The sequence below is a fragment of the Cotesia glomerata genome, linkage group LG6 (assembly GCF_020080835.1).
Source record: "Cotesia glomerata isolate CgM1 linkage group LG6, MPM_Cglom_v2.3, whole genome shotgun sequence".
In the NCBI taxonomy this organism is placed as follows: Eukaryota; Metazoa; Arthropoda; class Insecta; order Hymenoptera; family Braconidae; genus Cotesia; species Cotesia glomerata.
Genome location: NC_058163.1, coordinates 857,678 through 880,257, shown reverse-complemented (window position 1 = coordinate 880,257; position 22,580 = coordinate 857,678). Strand labels below are relative to the sequence as shown.

At 26.1% G+C, this 22,580-nt stretch overlaps 2 protein-coding genes across 4 annotated transcripts; one reads left to right on the top strand and one right to left on the bottom strand.

The window, feature by feature from the left end:
- The first annotated feature begins 2,479 nt into the window (after window positions 1-2,479).
- Window positions 2,480-5,151, top strand: LOC123266968. The gene is made up of 3 exons (XM_044731420.1): window positions 2,480-2,757; window positions 3,019-3,167; window positions 4,901-5,151. Exons 1-3 carry the CDS (start codon window positions 2,721-2,723, stop codon window positions 5,066-5,068), a joined length of 354 nt encoding a protein of 117 aa, XP_044587355.1. The 5' UTR covers window positions 2,480-2,720; the 3' UTR covers window positions 5,069-5,151.
- LOC123266967 (putative uncharacterized protein DDB_G0282133) lies at window positions 5,070-22,086 on the bottom strand. 3 transcript variants are annotated; one of them, XM_044731416.1, is made up of 3 exons: window positions 21,923-22,086; window positions 7,409-8,475; window positions 5,070-5,479 (listed from the first exon to the last, which is right to left on the bottom strand). In XM_044731416.1, exons 1-3 carry the CDS (start codon window positions 22,072-22,074, stop codon window positions 5,283-5,285), a joined length of 1,416 nt encoding a protein of 471 aa, XP_044587351.1. In that variant the 5' UTR covers window positions 22,075-22,086; the 3' UTR covers window positions 5,070-5,282. The 3 variants fall into 3 exon arrangements, with proteins under 3 accessions (XP_044587351.1, XP_044587354.1, XP_044587353.1); XM_044731419.1 differs by lacking the exon at window positions 21,923-22,086 and adding an exon at window positions 21,780-21,885; XM_044731418.1 differs by lacking the exon at window positions 21,923-22,086 and adding an exon at window positions 14,595-14,967.
- Window positions 22,087-22,580: the final 494 nt, after the last annotated feature.

The following is a 22,580-nucleotide window of genomic DNA, read 5'->3' as shown; positions in this document are numbered from 1 at the left end:
AGAAGAATGGGGACGATAAATAAAAATAAAAAGGAATTTTAAGATGAAGATCTAACAGTGTCATCTAACATCTTCTCGTTAATTCTCCAAGATTTATTGACGTTCCTACGGTGAATAATGGAATCCTTGAATTATTATATTATTATATTTGACGAATATTTATTAAAGGATCATTTTTTTAAAATCTAAAAAAAATATAAAAATTGACAAGGAAAAAAAATTACAATTTTTATTTTTTTTTTAAATTATTTTATTAAAATATTTTTAATAACAGTTTTTCCCTGCAATTATAATTTAATTATTAAAACATTACAATAAACTTACCTTTGTACTGTTAAAATAAATATTAGTATAATTAGTGACAATTTTTAAGTTATTAAATTTTGGGATAAAAAAAAAAATTTTTTACTTTTTTAAAAAATTAATCCTTGAAATTTTTTAATAAAAATTTTTTAAAATCTAAAAAAAAAAATTAATATTAATTTTTTTAAAAAATGAGCCGACAAGAAAATTTCTGCCCAGCACTAATTAATAAAATATGACCAAGACTTATATAAATATTAAAATATATAAAGACATCCCGAATTTGAAAATTTAAAAATTTCAATATCAACCTAAAGACCTAATAAATAAAAAAAAAATAATTAACAAGATAAATCGTCAAGTCGAATAAATACTGCAAAAGATTAATTAGAATATCTTGTGGATGAAAATTCATCGAGACACGACTTACCATTTAAGTAACTATAAAAATTTAAAAGAAGAATTAAAAAGTTTTAAAAAGTCCCTTCGGAAGAAGCCAACGATCCAGATATTATAGCAAGAAAAAAAAAATTAATAATCTCACCTGAATGATGAACAGACACTACAATTACCGTCTTTGGACTGTCAAGTAGTTTGAGAAGAAAAACCACCGAACATCTTCTTGACAGATTAACTCTTCAAGCAATAGCTGATAAAAAAATAAACACACACCAACCAGTTCAAATTTATCTCAAATTCAAGTCAACAAAAAAGTTTTTTATTTATTTTAGTTTTTTATTAAAATCCATGACTAATTATGATATATGATAGTTACACAACAGTTGCTTTATTAAATACAATTGACAAGTGACGCTAAGTAAATCCATCTATCAATCTGTTGATCCATAATATTGTTAAACAAAATCCTCGAGGAAAATATATGTTTAAGGACGTTAATAAGGTATGCTAAATAAGTTAACGTCCTTAAATAATCCAAGTCGATGATCAACAAACTAATTTAATACATTGTTAATAATTGCAAGAGCAGTTGAAAAATGAGTGGATTCAATTGAACCAGAAACAACGTGACATTATCATCTAAACTCGGTGGACTCCACATAATCTCCATTATAATTCCGATGAATATTTTTCAGACCACCAGCGATCCTTTATAAAACATTCCAATCCTTCAAAAGTCCAATAGTAAAAATAACAAAGTATTCCATCCTTTGGTTTTACAATTTGATGAAATAATCTAAATCTGTTGATAATTGTTGTTGGAGTTGTTTTTAATTACAAGTAACATCGAGTAGGAGCCAAAAGAATATAATTACCAAATAAAACAATTACAATTCTGTTGAATCGATTGCAACCAACCATTGTTGAAACAAATATGACACAGCAAGTTATCAATCAACAGACTTGTTTTTTTTACACTAATTTTTTTTTTTTTTTTTTTTATTATTACAATTGGACACCTTTTGATACACAGTGATTAAATAGTTTTTATAATTATAATTATTTCAATTCAACCGAATACGATACAAACAAAAAGCTCTATCGAATATTTTTTTCAAGCTATCACTTATACATGGTACTTAAATATTCTACAAGTCCAGAATTAAAAAAAAAAAAAATAAAAAAAATCTCGACAAATCACCTTGTAATAAACTGAGAGTTATTTTAAATACGTCTAGATAAAAAATAATTTTTATTTGATAGAACTGAATGAGAAAAAAAATACGACTATTGGAGCAATGAATACTAGTGAATAAAAGTCGATGGAATCAATGGAATAAAATAGTGAGTAAATAATTGAACCATCAACAGACCCTAAATAATCATCAGTAAATCGGAAGATTGTTGATAATCTGATAAATTATTACCAATTGTCATAATTGATGCGCTGTTAATCTTTAGATTTTTTGCTTGTCAATTAATATTAATGCTAATGAGAAATAATTGTGGAATTTTATGTGTTGGTGATTACCTTTATAGAGTAACTCTATTAACTTTGTGTTAATCAAGTTAATATATTAGTAAAGTCGTACCTCAATTGCTCGCCCGTCGATTCGTGAACGATTCATCATTGCTAAAATTTATGTTAAGAAATAATAATAAAAAATAAATAATATCAAGGAGCCATTCTGGTTTGTAACTTTAAAAAAAAATTTTTTTTTACATTTTTTATTAAGATCTTTGATAGTTTCTGTGTAAATTTTTTTTTTTTTTACAGAATCCTTCAAGAAACTGATAAATAAAATTTATGGATAAAATCTTTTTGATAGTTTTAAATATTTATCGCTCTTAACTGTCGAGTGTGGCTGAATATTCATCGCAAACTGTTGAAATAAAATGAAACGAAAAAAAAGGAGAGACCAGGAAGATTTTTCGAGTTAAAATTATTTAGATTTATGCTTGTACTGATATATAGAGCGTCAATGAGAGGGGAGTAGATTTCCGTGGGCGCAAATTTAATGAATTATTCAACGAGCGTCGCAATACAACTCACTGGTAAATACAATTGATCTCAATGTATTAAACAAATATGTTTTTTAAAATAATTATCAGCATATTTTAATTATTTAGATTTTTATATGTAAGGAATTAATATCGATGGAATTAAATGTTATTTATGTTTAATCTTCTTAGAGGATTTTAATTTATTATTTATAATTATTGCAGATGTTTTAGTCAATGATAAATTGAATTGGTAGCTGTAGAATTTTATTTCATAATATTCAGTCTGTTATAAAATGAGTTTTATTATTTTAGTCATTTTTTTTGGTTCAATGGTAAATGCGCGCTTTGTTTTTTTGAGAGAACCGAAGAGTAATGATGATTTTTTGGAGGGATATCAAGAGTCTAAAGATTTAGACTTGTCATTTTTTGCTGGAGAAGAAAATGAAGATTTAATAAAGAAGGTAATTATATTTGTAATTTATTTTTTGATTTAGAATTTTTAAAAGTTAAAAAGTAGACAGATTTTTAAAAATTTTATTTAATAAATTTACTAGCAATCTTGTGAACTATAAATAAATGAAATTTTGCTTTGTTAAATAATGAATTTTGTAAAATTCCACTGTACTTTCTTAGATATTGACGGTTTTGAAGATATAAGCTCATCTTGATGTTACACTCATCAAAAGCTTTCATTTGAGTACCCACATGTATTTATGATATATTTTTCATATATACATATATATAAATATATAAATATATGAAAAATTGATGTGGGTACTCGAATGAAAGGTCTGAATGAGTATAACATTGGGATAAGCTTATATCTTAAAAAATATCAATAATTAAGAAATGACATTGCATCTTGTGAACTGTTGACATTTTTAAAGATATAAGCTCATCTCGATGTTACACTCATCAAGACCTTTCATTCAAGTACCTACATGCATTTTTCATACATACATATAAATAATATATATAAATATATAAAATATATGAAATTTGATGTGAGTACTCAAATGAAAGGTCTCGATGAGTGTAACATCGGGTTGAGCTTATATCATTAAAAATGTCAATAGTTCTCAATTTACAAGGTCATTTCTCAATTATTGACATTGCTTAAGATATAAACTCAGTTCGATGTTACACTCATCGAGACCTTTCATTTAAGTACCCACATGGTATTTTTTATATATTTTATATATATAGTATTTGTGAAATATATAAATATATAAAATATATGAAAAATTAATGTGGGTACTCAAATGAAAGGTCTCGATGAGTGTAAGATCAGGATGAGCTTATATCTTTAAAAATGTCAATGTTTCATAAGATACAAGGCTATTTCTTAATTACTGACGTTTTTAAAGATATAAACTCATTTTAATGTTACACTCATCGAGATCTTTCATTTAAGTACTCACATGGCATTTTTTATATATTTTATATATATGGTATTTGTGAAATATATAAATATATAAAATATATGAAAAATTAATGTAGGTACTCAAATGAAAGGTCTCGATGAGTGTAACATCAGAGTGAGCTTATATCTTTAAAAATGTCAATATTTCACAAGATACAAGGTCATTTTTTAATTATTGATTTTTTTAAGATATAAACTCATTTCAATGTCACACTCATCGAGACCTTTCATTTAAGTACCCACATAGAATTTTTTATATATTTCATATATATGATATTTGTGAAATATATAAAATATATAAAAAATTGATGTGGGTACTCAAATGAAAGGTTTCAATGAGTGTAACAGCAAGATGAGCTTATATCTATAAAAATGTCAATAGTTCTCAAGATACAATGTAATTTCTTAGTTATGTATCTAGAGATTGCGAATTTTTTAATGTAAATTATTAAAAAAATGAATTTTTAATTTCTTTAAATTTCTAAAAATCAATTTTTTGAATTTTTCTTACAAATAAATTATTAAATAAAGAAAAGAACATTTTAAAAAAATTTGCGCTTGTAATTTTTTTGAAATTTTATATGTAGAATTTTTTAATAATAATTTATTTATAAAAGTCTAAAAATTGACAATTTTTTTTTAATTTTATCTAACAAATTTCTTCCAAAAACTTTATTCTCAAATAATTGTATTTTTAATTTTTAAAAATTTCTAATTATCAATTTTTGCACAATTTTTTACAAAAATGATGAATTTGAATAAATTTTCCAGATTTCTACTCCAGAAAATCCAACAATGACAAAAGAAGCTCCAATTGTCTACAATTTAATACGAGCTCCATCAAAAGAAGAAAAGTACCAGCGCAAATTAATAAAATTAAATAACTCCCAAAAGGGTGAAATAATTTTAGAGTTACGCGTAATTGCTAACAACAATTGAATTTTTTAAATTAAAGTTTCTTTATTTTTATATAATTCAATTATACATACTTATAATTTACCTAGATTGCACATAATTATAATAATTATTTACAGATCACAAAATAAATACAAATAAAATTGCACGTAATTTAATTATCCAATATTTAGTTATTAATTAATTTATAATTTCTAAGATTTTAAAATACATATTTATAATTAATTATAATAACAATTTATATGTTATTGGTGGGTGACTGCGGCTGGGGCTCTTCTTTCGGTTCCTTAACATAGTCGACAACAAGTTCTAACCCAATAAGAGCACGTATGTCTTTTTTACTCCCAGTTGTTCCGGAAGAAACATCTTCGTTGTCTTCTTTAAAAGTTGACGGTGACGCTCTTTCTCTGTCTTGCTGTGATGAGCTACCGACGGCTAAAAAAAATAAATAAATGTCAAAACTTGCTAAACAATAAATAAACTTTAGATAATTTTTGACAGCTGTCAAAATATTTGTTTTTTATTTTTTTTAAGTTAACAATTAATAGTTTTGTATTATTTTATTTTTTATTGAATAATTTATTAAATTTTTGTAAATAATTTTTTTTACAAAAAATTGTTTTTTTTTTTTTTAACAAAGAAGTTTAAATAGTTTAAATAAATTTTTTAACAAAAAATTTAAATTTTTTAAAAATGGCGCCAAAAAAAAAATTAAGAAGTCAAGTGTGAGTTTGCTTTTTTTGAAAGTGACATTTTTCAAAATGGCGGCCGGTAGAAAAAATTACTTTGTTGGAACAAAGTTAGAAAACTGTTAAAATACTTTAAAATTAAAGAAGATTAATTAAAAAATTATCAAAAAAATTTTTAAAATACATTTTTTAATAATTTGAAATATTAAAAAAAATATAAATTCAAAATAATAATAAGAAAAGTCCATAAAATAGTTTTTGTTTATAAAACATAACCTAAAACTTTGGACATCTGTCAAAAATTGGATTTTAATTAAATTCAATTGTTAACAAGTCTAAATTTCGTAAATATTTTTTTTTTTTAACCAAAAATTGACATTTTTTAAAATGGCGTCTAAAAAAAATCTAAGAAAACAAGTGTAAGTTTTTATTTGTTGTAAAAAGTGACATTTTTAAAAATGGCGGCCGGTAGAAAAAATTACTTTGTTGGGAAAAGTAAGAAAACTGTTAAAATACTTTAAAAATTAACGAAAATTATCAAAAAAATTTTTAAAATACATTTTTTAATAATTTGAAATATTAAAAAAAATATAAATTTAAAATAATAATAAAAAAAGACCATTAAATAATTTTTGTTTATAAAACATAACCTATAAAATTTTAGACATCTGTCAAAAATTGGATTTTAATTAAATTCAATTGTTAGCAAGTCTAATTTTTGTAAGTGATGTTTTTTTTTTACAAAAAGTGACATTTTTTAAAATGGCGCCGAAAAAAACTAAGAAAACAAGTGTAAGTTTGTTTTTTTATGAAAAGGAACATTTTTAAAAATGGCGTCGGGGAGAAAAAACTACTTTGTTGGAAAAAGTAAGAAAACTGTTAAAATACTTTAAAAATTAACGAAAATTAAATAAAAAATTATCAAAAAAATTTTAAAAATACATTTTTTAATAATTTGAAATATTAAAAACAAAAATTTCATAATAATAATAAAAAATTCTATAAAATAGTTTTTGCTTATAAAGCACAACCTATAACTTTGGACAGAGCTGTCAAAAATTGTATTTTAATCAATTTTATAATTGTTAACAAGTTTAAATTTTGTAAATATTTTGTTATAATCATAAATTAACATTTTTTAAAATGGCGTCGAAAATAATATTTTATTAAAAAAAAAACTATGAAAACAAGTGTGATTTTTTTTTAAAAAATGACATTTTTAAAAATGGCGTCGGGTAGAAAAAACTACTTTGTTGGAAAAAAGTTACACAACTGTTAAAATACTTTAAAAATTGACGAAAATTAATTAAAAAATCATCAAAAAATTTTTAAAACAAAATTTTTAATAATTTAAAATATTATAAACAAAAAAAAATCATAAATAACAATTAAAAACTCCATAAAGTAATTCTTGTTTATAAAACATAACCTAAAACTTACTTTTGAGAGCTGTCAAAAATTGTTTGTTCATTGTTGATATTTTTAAAATAAAAAATTGACATTTTTTAATTTTTTTTCTTAAATTTTAACAAGTTTAAATATTGTAAATAATTTTTTTTTCCAAAAATTGACATTTTTTTTGAAAAAAAAAAAAACAAATCAAAAAACTCAATTAAAATCCACAAAAAATTTTTTTGATAATTAGAAACATATTCTATAAAAAAAAAAAACTAACCTTCATCATTCTTGCTATCACATTTCTCCCTATTGCTCTTACTCTCAATATCCCGGTAAGTCTTGGTCAAATTTTTAAAAATAAAATGAGTGCCCCTATAATTCTCCTTATTCTTACAGGCCCCGGCCTCGTCGCGAGTCAAATTAAGCGGTCGATTGTACTCTTTAGCAGTTTGCGGTACACTAAACGCGGAGCAGTGTTTGTTTTTGAAAATCGGCTGCCGTTCACTGTTAACCTTCCGGTCCCAGATGTGTCCGGACACACGTAAGTCGATGAAGAAGTGCAGGGGGTCTATCCCAGGGTACTGCGGCGGAATTGGGTACGGTGGGTACCAAAATGGCGAAGGAGTGAACTCTGAATTTGTAGCAGGTAAGGTGTAATTTTGATTTTTGAAATCTAATTTAGAATTTTTTTCCCCTTCTGCAAATCCAAGTCCAGATTCTTTGCGATTTTCTTCTAAATTTTCTTCACTATTACTATTATTATTATTACTATTATTATTGATATTATTATTATTAAATAATCGAGAAGGATCATCAAAAAAGTGTCTATTCTTCAAAAAATCCCGATTTTCATCAACAGGCTTCAAAGGTTCGAATTGATTTTGATTTTTTTCTTCAATATTTTGTCCCTGATTTTTTTCTTCATACTCAGCAGCAGCAGCAGCAGCTGCTGCTGCTGCTGCAGATCTGTACCGATTATTTTCAGGAGATAATTCTTGGTGAAAATATTTAGAGTCATTTAAGACACTTTTGTCCTTGGTAAGCTCTAAAGGACGTTCTCTGGCGTCTCTCCAAGAGCGTTTTCGTCTGCGATTGTTTGATAAATTATTCGCGACTGCTGAAGAAGAAGGAGTTGTTGCTGGAGGAGCTTCTGAAGAAGAAGAAGCCTTGGCTTGGACAAAAGACCTTAGCATCTCGCTGAAGAAGAAGCTGTGAGGTGTTAACGGGACGTTGTAAAGGTACGGTGGGGTTGCGGCTAGTAGTCTGGATACTAAATCACCCCCCGAGAGGCTGGATGGTGTTTTTAGGCTTGATGGATCCCCCGTGGTCGTTGTCATTGTTGATCTGGGAATAATTAAACAAAGAGTTAGAGAGAGTTAGAGAGTCTGCTGGTGAATTGTAAGGCTTTGTTCGCTGGGATTAATTGAATAGGATCTTATGTTGGGTATTTGAATAAGGGATTGTAAGACGGAAAGTTAACACTTCCGTGAGTTCTGGTTTCTGGTGGATATAATATATAATTAATTGGAGTTTGAAAAGGATGTTAATGTGGTTAATAAGTGGGAATTTTTATGGAATTTATCAATATTTTTTAGGGATTTATTGGAGATTAGGTCTAGTTCACAAGGCAGTCACTACGTGACTGCCTTGTGAACGATAAATAAATAGAATTTTGGTTTATTAAATGGCTTTTGTTAAATTGCACAGTATTTTCTTAAATATTGACGGTTTTAAACATACAAGCTCATTTTGATATTACACTCATCAAGACCTTTCATTTGAGTACCCACATCGATTTTTCATATACTTATATATATCATATATATATATATATATATGTATATATGAAAAATATATCAAAAATGCATGTGGGTACTCAAATAAAAGCTCTTGATGAGTGTAACATCGGGATGAGCTTATTATCTTTAATAATGTCAATAATTAAAAAATTATATTGTATTTTGTTAACTTGTGATATTTTTTAAGATATAAGCTCATCCTGATGTTACACTCATCAAGAGCTTTCATTTGAGTACCCACTTGCATTTTTGATATATTTTTCATATATACATATATATATAATATATATAAATTTATGAAAAATCGACGTGGGTACTTAAATAAAAAGTCTCGATGAGTATACCATTAGGATGAGCTTATATTTTTCAAAATGTCAATAGTTTAGAAGATACAATGTCATTCCTTAATTATTGACATTTTTTAAGATATAAACTTATTTCGATGTTACTCTCATCGAGACCTATCATTTAAGTACCCACATGGTATTTTTTATACATTTTATATATATGGTATTTATGAAATATATAAATATATAAAATATATGAAAAATTGATGTGGGTACTCAAATGAAAGGTCTTTATGAATGTAACACCAAGATGAGCTTATATCTTTAAAAATGTTAATAGTTCTCAAGATACAAGGTCATTTCTTAATTATTTATCTAGATTTTAATAATTAGCAAAAATCATTATGAATATTAACTTTGGAATTACAGTGAAAATATTGTATAAAAAAATCATAGACATTTTTTGTATAAAATAAAATTTCCGACTTTTGTTTAAAAATTTTTTTCTAAGACCAATATTCTCTTCGTAATATCAAAATTAAAACCATTAATTTCTGAAAGGCTAAAATCTAATGATTTATAATTTGTTTTATTTATCCGAAATATTTTTTAGGGATTTATTGTAGAGTATCAGTTAATATATATGAGCCGTTAATTAGAGGTCTATTTTAATTGTTAATAAAATTAGGCAAGATCATTAATTAAAAGGATGTAATTAGGTGGATGTAAACGTAGACGTTTTTGACAGATTAAACAGTTAAATAGTATTATGTGTGTTGACGGTCAATGTGTTTGTGTATATTTATGTAGCAAGCTTCGTCGGCTGTCTTTCACTTCGGTCAACAAATCAACCAAAATAGTTCTTATTATATTAAATAAAATAATAAATATTTTATTTAAACGTTCAAGGCTCATTTTTACTCGAATTATATAAACTACATTAATTAAATAATATTTTAAAAGATTATTTATTACAGTGTCTACTGTAATAATATCAAAATTATTAAAAATAAAAAGGCTTATAAGAAATAATATTTTACTCTAATAACTTTTTTAAAAAATCGCTAAAGGGTTTTTAATTTTATAAAAAATTACTACATAATTATCGGAACTTTAAAATATAAATTTTGATCTACTATTCTCACGCATGAACGTCCTTAGAATATTAATCATGCTCATGTTTAAAAATTCCCTGACCTCGTAATCCTAAACCAAAACTACAATAATAATAAATAATAAATAATAAATAAACTAAAGGATTATTGGAGTAGTGACTTGCGATCTTTATTCCAGGGGAATTTATTGGGTTAGATGCAATCTCATTTATGTAAATTCATTTATCATTTTATTTGTAATTATTTAAAGGATTATTAATGGATCATTAATTGTAACCAAAATAGTTTTTATTATATTAAATAAAATAATAAATATTTTATTTAAACGCTCAAGGCTCATTTTTACTCGAATTATATAAACTATATTAATTAAATAATATTTTAAAAGATTATTTATTACAGTATCTACTGTAATAATTTAAAATAAATGTAATTTTATTAATATTGAAGTATACTTTTTAGAGATGAATAATTGTAAAAAAATGTTTATTTTTTTCTTCTTTTTTTCCTAAAGTAAGGAGAAAAGAAGTAGATGATGGAAAAGTAGGAAAAGTGTGATAGGAGATAGAAGTATAAAAGGGTGGATGGAGAAAATGTATAAAGAGGATGAGAGTGGATGATATCAAGGAGAGAGTAGAAAGAGTAAAAAGAGACAAGTATATGGGCATTGTTTCGGGAGCATTGTTTTCTCCAAACAAACGGCGTCCACCACGTTGTTCCTTCCGTCAGGGAGATATTATATTCCCAACCCTGTTCGCTCAACAGACACTAGTTTCTACAACAGTGGTGGAGTATCGCTAGAGTACAGATACTTGTACAACAGACCAACAACTGTATAGTTGTACAGTTATACAACCTTCAACCAAAGGGAAATGGACTCCTGTCAGTTTTACTCTGACGACTGATAAATATGTCATGGCTACTCTTTAATCAACTTATTATTATTATTATTATTATTATTATTATTTATTTCTTTCATTAATATTTAATAATAATAATTTGATAAACTGTAGATCAGTTTCTAAATTTTATTTTTAAATATTAAATTAAAATTTTAAAGGAAGGACGAGAGGTAAGACAAAATTGATAATTCTTTTTTGTAAATATTTTCTATAAATATTTTCAATATTTTAGCCAAAATCAGCATTTTTAACTTTTAAAAACTAAGGACAAGTTTTAAAACTTTATTTTTGGAGTTTTAAATTTTGAGAAAATTTTTTAAACTTTTTTTTTTCTAGGAAATTAAATTCTCTATAAAAAAGATCTCATAACTTTTTCATATTTTTAATATTTTAGTCAAAATTAGCATTAAAAATTATAGATGTTCTATAATTTCAATTTTTGAATTTTAAATTCAAATTTTAGATAAAAAAAAAGAGATAGGATGAAATTGACAAGGACTTTTTTTTTTTAGAGAATTAAATTTTTATGAAAAAGGTCTCTTATAAATTATCAATATTTAACCCCTAATTTTGAATTTTAACTTAAAAAAAATTAATTCGGCAGCCGAAATGGAAGTAGTTTTCATAATGAATAGAAAAAAAACTACTAGGATTGTATAAAAAGAAAAAAAATCAGTGCAACAGCAAATTTCATAATTTGCACAGTGGAATAAGACATAATTTTGAGACTCAACATGTGATATGGTACTCAAATTGTTGCTTATTCAAAAGTTATTGCACATAGGACCAAAAATAGTAGAATTTCTACACGGAGAAAAGTAAACTGTAATAAATAACAGTCGATTTATAAAAAGTAATGATCAACTACTAAAAATTACCATTTCAAACAGTAAAATCGTGATTTTACTATTCACTATCTAATACTTACCATTTAAACGTTACAATTTACTCTTTACATGGAAGAAAATACTATTTCAAACAGTAATATTCGCTATGTAAATGTCTAAAATGTTTAAGTATAATAATTAACAATTCAGACTTTGATATTTATCATTTCGTACCTAAAAAATGATGTTATGATATGTAAAAAGTATAAAATAAAGTTAGTAAATTTCTAATACAAGCAACGTCAATATTTACAAAGTAAAATGGTAAATTTTAAACGCAACGCTAAAAATCAAACTGTAATTATTGACTTGCTTGGACTGGTAAAATGTATATTTTAAAAGTATAATTTTTACTGTTTCAAATGTTAAATTCTCCCAGAGTAAGACCCCCTTCTCTTTCATCTGAGTTCCCCTTCTCCTCATAATATGGACTATATATTGAAATGGCAATTTTGACTGTTTCAAACTGTAATTTTTTAAGATAAGAGAGTCGTTATTTACTATTGTGATAGCTACTAATCATTTGTTTTGGATATTAAATTATAAATTGTGGCTTTTATACTTTCTACATTAAGTTCTGTAATATTTATATTTTTGCCACCCCGATGTCCGCTTTACTGTTTGAAACTATAAAAATTAACCGGAATCCGTGTGAATATTACAGTTTACTTTTTTCCGTGTACGCGACTTTTGAAATTTTTAATCTGCTCATATTCCTGATCAAATTAATTGAGGGTAATAAATAAGCATGGAAATTAAAGATTATTAAATAAGCTTTAAGATGCAATTTACAGAAATATAAAAAGTTATCACATTCAAAAGTTATTGAGAGAAGAACCAAAAAAAGTTAAATTTTTAGAAATTTTGACATGAGGACCAATGCAATAGTTAGATTTTTATGAAATCTACTAAAAATTAAACTCTAACATACTTTTTAATTTAAAAATAATTCCTAAAAATTTCATATCGATTATTAAAAAAATAAAAAGCAATCCATGTAGAGTTTATAATTCATAAGAAAACACTAAAATAGAATAGACTTTAAAACCGACAGTGTCAGTTAGTCTCTCTTGCCAGATAATATTTCGGAAATTCCGTTCTAGGGACTAGCAAACTATATTATCCGTCAGCGACTCTTGTAACAAGAAATCTGCATAATCCCGTCACGTCGCTGCCTCTAATTGGCGGATTGTTTCAATTTGCCTCTCATAAATTTACATTTACATTTTCTCTTCACAAACTTTATAAATACATAAACGAAAAAAAAGTCTGACCAAACGCGGAATTTTCTCCTTAAAAATTAAAATTTCCACTTTTATTAAAAAATGAATTTTATTAAATTGAACTGTAATTTCTTAACTATTGACATTTTTAAAGATATAAACTCATCCCGATGTTACACTTATCAAGAGCTTTCATTTGAGTACCCACATGCATTTTTGATATATTTATCATATATACATATATATATATATACATATATAAAATATATGAAAAATTGATGTGGGTACTCAAATGAGAGGTCTCGATAAGTGTAACATCATGATGAGCTTATATCTTTAAAAATATTAATCGTTTTGACATATTTTTATATATTTTTCATATATACATATATATAATACTTATTTTAAAGATATAAGCTCATCCCGATGTTACACTCATCAAGAGCTTTCATTTAAGTACCCACATGGCATTTTTCATATATTTTTCATGTATACATATATATAATATATATACATATATAAAATATATGAAAAATTGATGTGGGTACTCAAATGAGAGGTCTTGATAAGTGTAACATCATGATGAGCTTATATCTTTAAAAATATTAATCGTTTTGACATATTTTTATATATTTCTCATATATACATATATATAATACTTATTTTAAAGATATAAGCTCATCCCGATGTTACACTCATCAAGAGCTTTTATTTAAGTACCCACATGGTATTTTTCATATATTTTTCATGTATACATATATGTAATATATATAAATATATAAAATATATGAAAAATTGATGTGGGTACTCAAATGAAAGGTCTTGATGAGTATAATGTCAGAGTAGGCTTATATCTTTAAAAATGTCAATAGTTGACAAAATACAAAGTCATTTCTTAATTATTGACATTTTTTAAGATATAAGCTCGTCCTGATGTTACGTTTTCCAAGAGTTTTAATTTGAGTACCCACATGGCATTTTTCATATATTTTATATATATGGTATTTGTGAAATATATAAATATATAAAATATATTAAAAATTGATGTGGGTACTTAAATGAAAGGTCTCGATGAGTGTAACATCAGGATGAGCTTATATCTTTAAAAATGTCAGTAGTTCACAAGATACAAGGTCATTTCTCAATTATGTATCTAGAGATTCCAAATTTAACCATTTTATCATATAAATACACTGGTCACAAAAATTTGCTTATTCTCTTAATAATATAGATTTAAAAAAATCACTCACCTGTTTGACGACAATTTATAATAAAATTAATATTCAATAACAAACAATTAAAAATTTGGAAAAATGACGCACTAAAAAAAGCACGTGTGTACTTCGCGCCGGCAAATGAGATAATAATCGTAGCGGAGTGTAGTTCTGTAGAGAGTCGACGAGTTTAGCGAGTGTGGGGGACGATAAAGTCTCTGGGGGTGACAAATTCGCGGTCTCTTTTCCTCCCTTCGGTAAAATCTCCAAGTGAGAAGCTTGCAAATGACAATGACAGAAAGATGAACCAAAGGAATTGTCCTGGCGAGGGTTGAGGGTGGCTGGAGGGTAGCTGGAGGAGTAGAGGGGATTCTGGAGCGAAAGAGGGGCTAAATTTTAGTTAAAATGACAAGAGTGAGAGGATATTCGTCAGAGCGACGGGGGTGGTGGTGGTTTTGAGATGATCCGGCCAATCTGCGCATCATTTCCCTCCCCCGATTTTAAAGCTTCCCCCGGCATAGGTATTCTCTCTCCCTCTTTCCCTCCGCGATTTTTAAAGCCGCTCGCTTACAGACCTACCAAAGCCCCTCAACCCTGTTGAATGCCACATTTTGTCGCGAGTGGGCGGGAAACGAATTCTACCTTACCGCTTTTTTTTTTATCTTGATTTCTGATTGTCAGGCAGGAGAAGATAAGAGCTAGGGAGTACTTTTCAATGCATTTTAGAGATTAACTTTCAAGTGGGGGAAATAATAGAAAGGATGTATACATCAATGTTTTCTGAGCTATTATGACCATGTACTTGCTGCAAGGACTACCCTACGATCATTTCAAGGATCACTAGTTTGGGAAGAGCCCGTATGGTAGATTTTATTTTTTTAATTTATTTTTATTATTTATTATTTTTTATAAATTTTAAAAATTATTTTTAAAAATATAAATAATTTATTTGTTGAAAATTTTGGTAATTTAAAAAATAAAAAATTATATTTCTTCGCTAAAAAATAAAATTGATTGAAATTTTGAGTAAATTTAATTTTTTAATTACTGAAACGTTTAAATTAATTTATTTATGATTTTTATTAAGTAAACATTTAATTTAATTTTTAGTGGAAAAATAATATAATGTTAAAAATTAATTTTTCAATGAAAAATTAATATATGAGTTTATAAAATTTAATTTTTAAATTAAAAACAATATTTTAAGTCCATTTAATTTGATATTCTAATCTATATTATTAAAAGAGTATCACTTTTATAGTCACATAGTATAGTCAATTTATTATGATTGGTATTTAGGCTGCATTCGAAAATGCTAACTCTAGATACATAATTAAGAAATTACCTTATATCTTATGAAATATTGACATTTTTAAAGATATAAGCTCATCCTGATGTTATACTCATCGAGACCTTTCATTTGAGTACCCACATCAATTTTTCATATATTTTATATATTTATATATTTCACAAATACTATATATATAATATATATAAAAAATGCCATGTGGGTACTTAAATGAAAGCTCTCGATGAGCGTAACATCAGAATGAGCTTATATCTAAAAAAATGTCAATAATTAAGAAATGACATTGTATTTTGTCAACTATTGACATTTTTAAAGATATAAGCTCATCCTAATGTTACTCTCATCGAGACCTTTCATTTGAGTACCCACATCAATTTTTCATATATTTTATATATTTATATATTTCACAAATACCATATATATAAAATATATAAAAAATGTCATGTAAGTACTTAAATAAAAGGTCTCGATGAGTGTAACATCGAAATGAGTTTATATCTTAAAAAATGTCAATAATTAAGAAATGACATTGTATCTTGTCAACTATTGACATTTTTAAAGATATAAGCTCATCTTGGTGTTACACTCATCGAGACCTTTCATTTGAGTACCCACATCAATTTTTCATATATTTTACATATTTATATATTTTATATATTTATACATTTATATATTTATATATTTTATATATTTATTTATGGTATTTCACAAATACCATATATATAAAATATATCAAAAATTCCATGTGGGTACTCAAATGAAAGGTCTCGATGAGTGTAACTTTGAAATAAGTTTATATCTTCAAAAATATAAATATTTAAGAAATGACAGTGCATCTTGTCAACTAATGACATTTTTAAAGATATAATCTCACCCTGACATTACTCTTATCGAGACCTTTCATTTGAGTACCCACATCAATTTTCCATATATTTATATATATTATATATATGTATATATGAAAAATATATCAAAAATGCATGTGGGTACTCAAATGAAAGGTCTTGATGAGTATATCATCGGGATGAGCTTATATTTTTAAAATATATATTATATATATGTAAATATGAAAAATATATGAAAAATTCATGTGGGTACTCAAATGAAAGGTCTTGATGAGTGTAACATCAGGATGAGCTTATATCTTTAAAAACGTCAATATTTAAAAAACTACAGTGCAATTTAACAGTAGTCATTATTTAATAAAGCAAATTTCAAATTTCAATGAAAAATTAGTACATTAATTTATGAAATTAAATTATTTTACAAATAAAATTGAATTAAAAAATTTCTTCAGTGTATTTTAAAATGCAAAAATCTGTAAATAGTAGTATGTACTATCAGCAGATACTTCAATGAAGAATATATTACACTGATAAATATAAATCTAAATATATATGATAGCTATCTTGTGATATTCACGAACTAGCGACAATATATTGTATACAAAAGAGCGAAAAGGAGCGCGGAGGAATAAAAAATAAAAATCTGAAAGCTTTTCTCAGAAGAAACCTTTATGGACTTTAAAATAAAGGTGTTTTGTTTTTATTTTATGTACTTTTTATTATCATTGTCTCCCATTTTGGAGGTACTTTTATTTTATTTATTTTACTTAAAAATTGACATTTTCTGGAGAAGAAAATAATTTGCATAATATAATCTGGAGCGAGGACCGATGAGTTAGCGGTGGGTTAGAATGTAAATTGTCTCCACTAGAATGCAGGAAGAAGAAGAGGAAGGGGAAGGGAGAAGAGAGAAGAAATATAAAATGATAAAATGATAAAACGCGGTGACGAATCCTCGGTGTTTAAAATTCCCGTGTGACTTTGCAGTGACGACAGTAGACGAGAAACGAGGGAAGAACTGATTCTCCGTGGTAAATGCTACAAATATACAGATATATACAAATATATACCAGTATTGATGTGTATTGTTAAGTGTTAAAGAGAGTCCGTGGTGAATTTCACCGAATAAAGAGAGAAGAAATAAATAAAACGTGTGGTAAAAAAGAAAAGAAGAAAAAAACATCAAGTCAACAGTGATCTGATGTTAGTGAGCGTTAAAGCTCCTGTCCTATCCTACGACTGTGCCAGTTGGAGCTTCCAGATTGGAGATGGAAGTAAAGGGGAAGGAAGAGAATAAAAAAAGAAGAAGAATGAGGATGAGAAGCTTTTCAGACCCGACAGATTGCCGCGGGGACAAATAAGAGTGTATCCAGTCACCGAAACCGGTGATGCGAAATTTTCGCGTAAATTGTTTTCTACTCTTTAAAGTATCACCTTTTTTTATAAATATTTATCTTCTTTTATTATTTATTCATTTTTTTTTTACTTTTTATATTATTTCTTCTTTTTTTTTTAAATATTTATCTTTTACTATTCATTAATTTTTAAAACAATTTTTTTCTTTTAATTATTTATTGTTCTGGGAGATTGATTAAAGAAGTTGAAGATAATTAATAAAAAAAAGTTATTTAACATCTCATAATATATTTGTCAATAAACTTTATTAATAGATAAATAATTTTTTAATAAATGAAAATTTGCTTTATTAAATAAAGAATTTTGTTAAATTGCACCGTGCTATTTTAAATATTGACATTTTTAAAGATATAAGCTCATCTTGATGTTACAATTATCAAGAGCTTTCATTTGAGTACCCACATGCATTTTTGATATATTTTTCATATATACATATATATAATATATATTTTAAAGATATAAGCTCATCCTGATGTTACACTCATCAAGAGCTTTCATTTGAGTACCCACATGCATTTTTGATATATTTTTCATATATACATATATATCATATATATAAATATATAAAATATATGAAAAATTGATGTGGGTACTTAAATGAAAGGTCTCGATGAGTGTAATGTCGGGATGAGCTTATATCTTTAAAAATGTCAATATTTCACAAGATACAAGGTCATTTTCTTAATTATTGACATTTTTTAAGATATAAACTCATTTCGATGTTACACTCATTGAGACCTTTCATTTAAGTACCCACATGGCATTATTTATATATTTTATATATATATGGTATTTGTGAAATATATAAATGTATAAAATATATGAAAAATTGATGTGGGTACTCAAATGAAAGGTCTCGATGAATGTAACATCGGGATGAACTTACATCATAAAAAATGTCAATATTTCACAAGATACAAGGTGATTTCTTAATTATGTATCTAGAAATAGAAAATTTTGAATGCAGCCTACCTAATTTTTCTTATTCTCTTAATAATATAGATAATTAATTATTTATTTATTGAATAACATTTATTGAGAATTACTATAAAATTTTTAAAAATAAATATTTCTTCTCAAACAATATTTACACTCAATACATTTTTCAAACTATAAATAAATAATAAAAATACTTACAAAATTTTATTTCTCAGATTTAACAATAAAAATCTTTATACCAAATATATAAAATGTATAAAATACATATCATCACACCCTTTGGAGATGAAATTTACATAATACCCGTCCCGTGAAGTCTCGCACTATCAGAGCATTGCATGTGCTTACCAACCACGTGTGAACGATATAACTTTAAATTTACTTCAAATCCTCAACAATATTTCCTATAAATTTTTATTTTTATTTATTGACAATATTCTTTACTAAAATTTTTTTAATTTAAGCGCATTTTATTTTTTTAATGCCATTGGTAAAAATTTTAGTTTTTATCCAAATTATTATCAATAATTTAGTCGAATATTTTTATAAAATAAACAAGTTATGAAAAAATCTTAAAACATTGAATTTAATGATTAATCTATTATTTCTTCTTTTAAAAATTTTTTTCAATAAATTAATACATTAATTTTTCTATCAAAAAATTAAATTTAATGAAGACTACAAACATATAACTAAATGCTTATCATAATTTAGGCTGCATTTGAAAATGCTCTCTCTAGATACATAATTAAGAATTGACCTTGTATTTTGTGAAATATTGACATTTTTAAAGATATAAGCTCATCCCGATGTTACACTCATCGAGACCTTTCATTTGAGTACCCACATCAATTTTTCATATATTTTATATATTTATATATACCATATACATGTATATATGAAAAATATATCAAAAATGCATGTGGGTACTTAAATGAAAGCTCTTGATGAGTGTAACATCAGAATGAGCTTATATCTTTAAAATATATGTTATATATTTAATTAATTTATTTATTTATTAATTTTTCTACCAAAAAATTCAATATAATGAAGACTAAAGAAATTTTTTGCCTTAAAAAAATTAAATTAAACAAATTTTAATATAAATATTTTTTTAAAAAACATATAACTAAATACATCATTATTTAGGCTGCATTTGAAAATGCTCTATCTTTAGATACATAATTGAGAAATGACCTTGTATTTTGTGAAATATTGACATTTTTAAAGATATAAGCTCATCCTGATCTTACACTCATCGAGACCTTTCATTTGAGTATCCACATCAATTTTTCATATATTTTATATATTTATATATTTCACAAATACCATATATATAAAATATATAAAAATTGATGTGGGTACTTAAATGAAAGATCTCGATGAGTGTAACATCGGGATGAGCTTATATCTTCAAAAATGTCAATATTTCACAAAATTCAATGTAATTTCTTAATTATTTAAATTTTTTAAGATATAAACTCATTTCGATGTTACACTCATCGAGACCTTTCATTTGAGTACCCACATCAATTTTTCATATATTTTATATATTTATATATACCATATACATGTATATATGAAAAATATATCAAAAATGCATGTGGGTACTTAAATGAAAGCTCTTGATGAGTGTAACATCAGAATGAGCTTATATCTTTAAAATATATGTTATATATTTAATTAATTTATTTATTTATTAATTTTTCTACCAAAAAATTCAATATAATGAAGACTAAAGAAATTTTTTGCCTTAAAAAAATTAAATTAAACAAATTTTAATATAAATATTTTTTTAAAAAACATATAACTAAATACATCATTATTTAGGCTGCATTTGAAAATGCTCTATCTTTAGATACATAATTGAGAAATGACCTTGTATTTTGTGAAATATTGACATTTTTAAAGATATAAGCTCATCCTGATCTTACACTCATCGAGACCTTTCATTTGAGTATCCACATCAATTTTTCATATATTTTATATATTTATATATTTCACAAATACCATATATATAAAATATATAAAAAATTGATGTGGGTACTCAAATGAAAGGTCTCGATGAGTGTGAGATCAGGATGAGCTTATATCTTCAAAAATGTCAATATTTCACAAAATTCAATGTAATTTCTTAATTATTTAAATTTTTTAAGATATAAACTCATTTCGATGTCACACTCATCGAGACCTTTCATTTGAGTACCCACATCAATTTTTCATATATTATATGTATCTATATATATTATATATATAAATATATGGAAAATATATAAAAAATGCATGTGGGTACTCAAATGAAAGCTCTCGATGAGTGTAACATCGGGATGAGCTTATATCTTTAAAATATATGTTATATATATGTATATATCAAAAATATATCAAAAATTCATGTGAGTACTCAAATGAAAGCTCTTGATGAGTGTAACATCGGGATGAGCTTATATCTTTAAAAAATTAAATATTTAAGAAAGTGCAGTGCAATTTAACCAGAGTCATTATTTAATAAACCAAAATTTTATTTATTTATAGTTCACAAGACGGCAGTCACATAGTGACTGCCTGGTTGCTAGTTTTAATTAACAGCGTAGTCTATAAATTAATAAAATTGCAATAAATGAATTTATAAATTAATAAATTGACCCAATTAAAGATATAAACCAAATACGAGGATAAACAAAATATAGAGGAGTAGAATAATGAAATCTAAACCAGGAAGTTAGTGTGATTGTCTAGCTGGGTTCTGGCTGATGGCTGAGATGTCTATGTCTATGTCTGGCAGTTGGTTTCGACGCGATAACAGATAACACGAGTAAAGAAGATAGACAAGCTCACTGCTGCCTCCCCTGTCGTACTTTCTACCTTTACCCTCAGCCCTCAACCCTCTGGTGGATCTCTCCTCCATTATAACACAACCCCTCCTGTCCTGGATAGAGGATACGCCGTGCAAAACCCCGTCAACCGAATGAGCGACACAGGAGCGGAGCGCGGGGGTGGATAGTCGCATCGGATCGCAAACAAAAGACGAACTAGCGCGCGCCACTCATCGTTCGAGCTCGATGCGACAGCGAGTGACGTTCTCCCTTCTCCTCTCTTCCCGAGAACCATTACGGGTATGAGTATAGGCATGAGGGTGGGTTACGCGATCCTCGGGATATCCAACCCCTAACTACTACCACGACGCCTACGAGTTAACATTATTCCCCTCACCCCTTTCTCTGTTTTATAAATATATAGATATATATTGATATAGATGTGTGGGAGCTCTTCATTCTCCTGTCATGTTTCACCCCTTATTTTCCCCTCTCAAATTCATCTACACTTGTTCTCACTATCTGTTCTAACATTTCTGTCATTTTAAATATAAATTTTCGGTAGTAGTTTCAGGAAAGATCACTTTTTATTGTTTTTTTATAGAGTTGGAGTTTATTTATAATTTTAGTTAATTTTTTTAATAGAGATTTTTAACTTGATTTTTTTAAGAAGAAATAATAAATTTATTAGTTAATTAAA

What these genes read in the sequence shown, in the direction of transcription:
- LOC123266968 (XM_044731420.1), top strand. Translation starts at nt 2,721, where the DNA reads ATGAATTATTCAACGAGCGTCGCAATACAACTCACTG. An exon ending in CGTCGCAATACAACTCACTG is followed by an intron (nt 2,758 to 3,018) that starts GTAAATACAATT and finishes TTATTATTTTAG; the next exon opens with TCATTTTTTTTGGTTCAATG. An exon ending in ATGAAGATTTAATAAAGAAG is followed by an intron (nt 3,168 to 4,900) that starts GTAATTATATTT and finishes TAAATTTTCCAG; the next exon opens with ATTTCTACTCCAGAAAATCC.
- LOC123266967 (XM_044731416.1), bottom strand. Translation starts at nt 22,074, where the DNA reads ATGCGACTATCCACCCCCGCGCTCCGCTCCTGTGTCGCTCATTCGGTT. An exon ending in GCTGAGGGTAAAGGTAGAAA is followed by an intron (nt 8,476 to 21,922) that starts GTACGACAGGGG and finishes AATTATTCCCAG; the next exon opens with ATCAACAATGACAACGACCA. An exon ending in TGATAGCAAGAATGATGAAG is followed by an intron (nt 5,480 to 7,408) that starts GTTAGTTTTTTT and finishes TATTTTTTTTAG; the next exon opens with CCGTCGGTAGCTCATCACAG.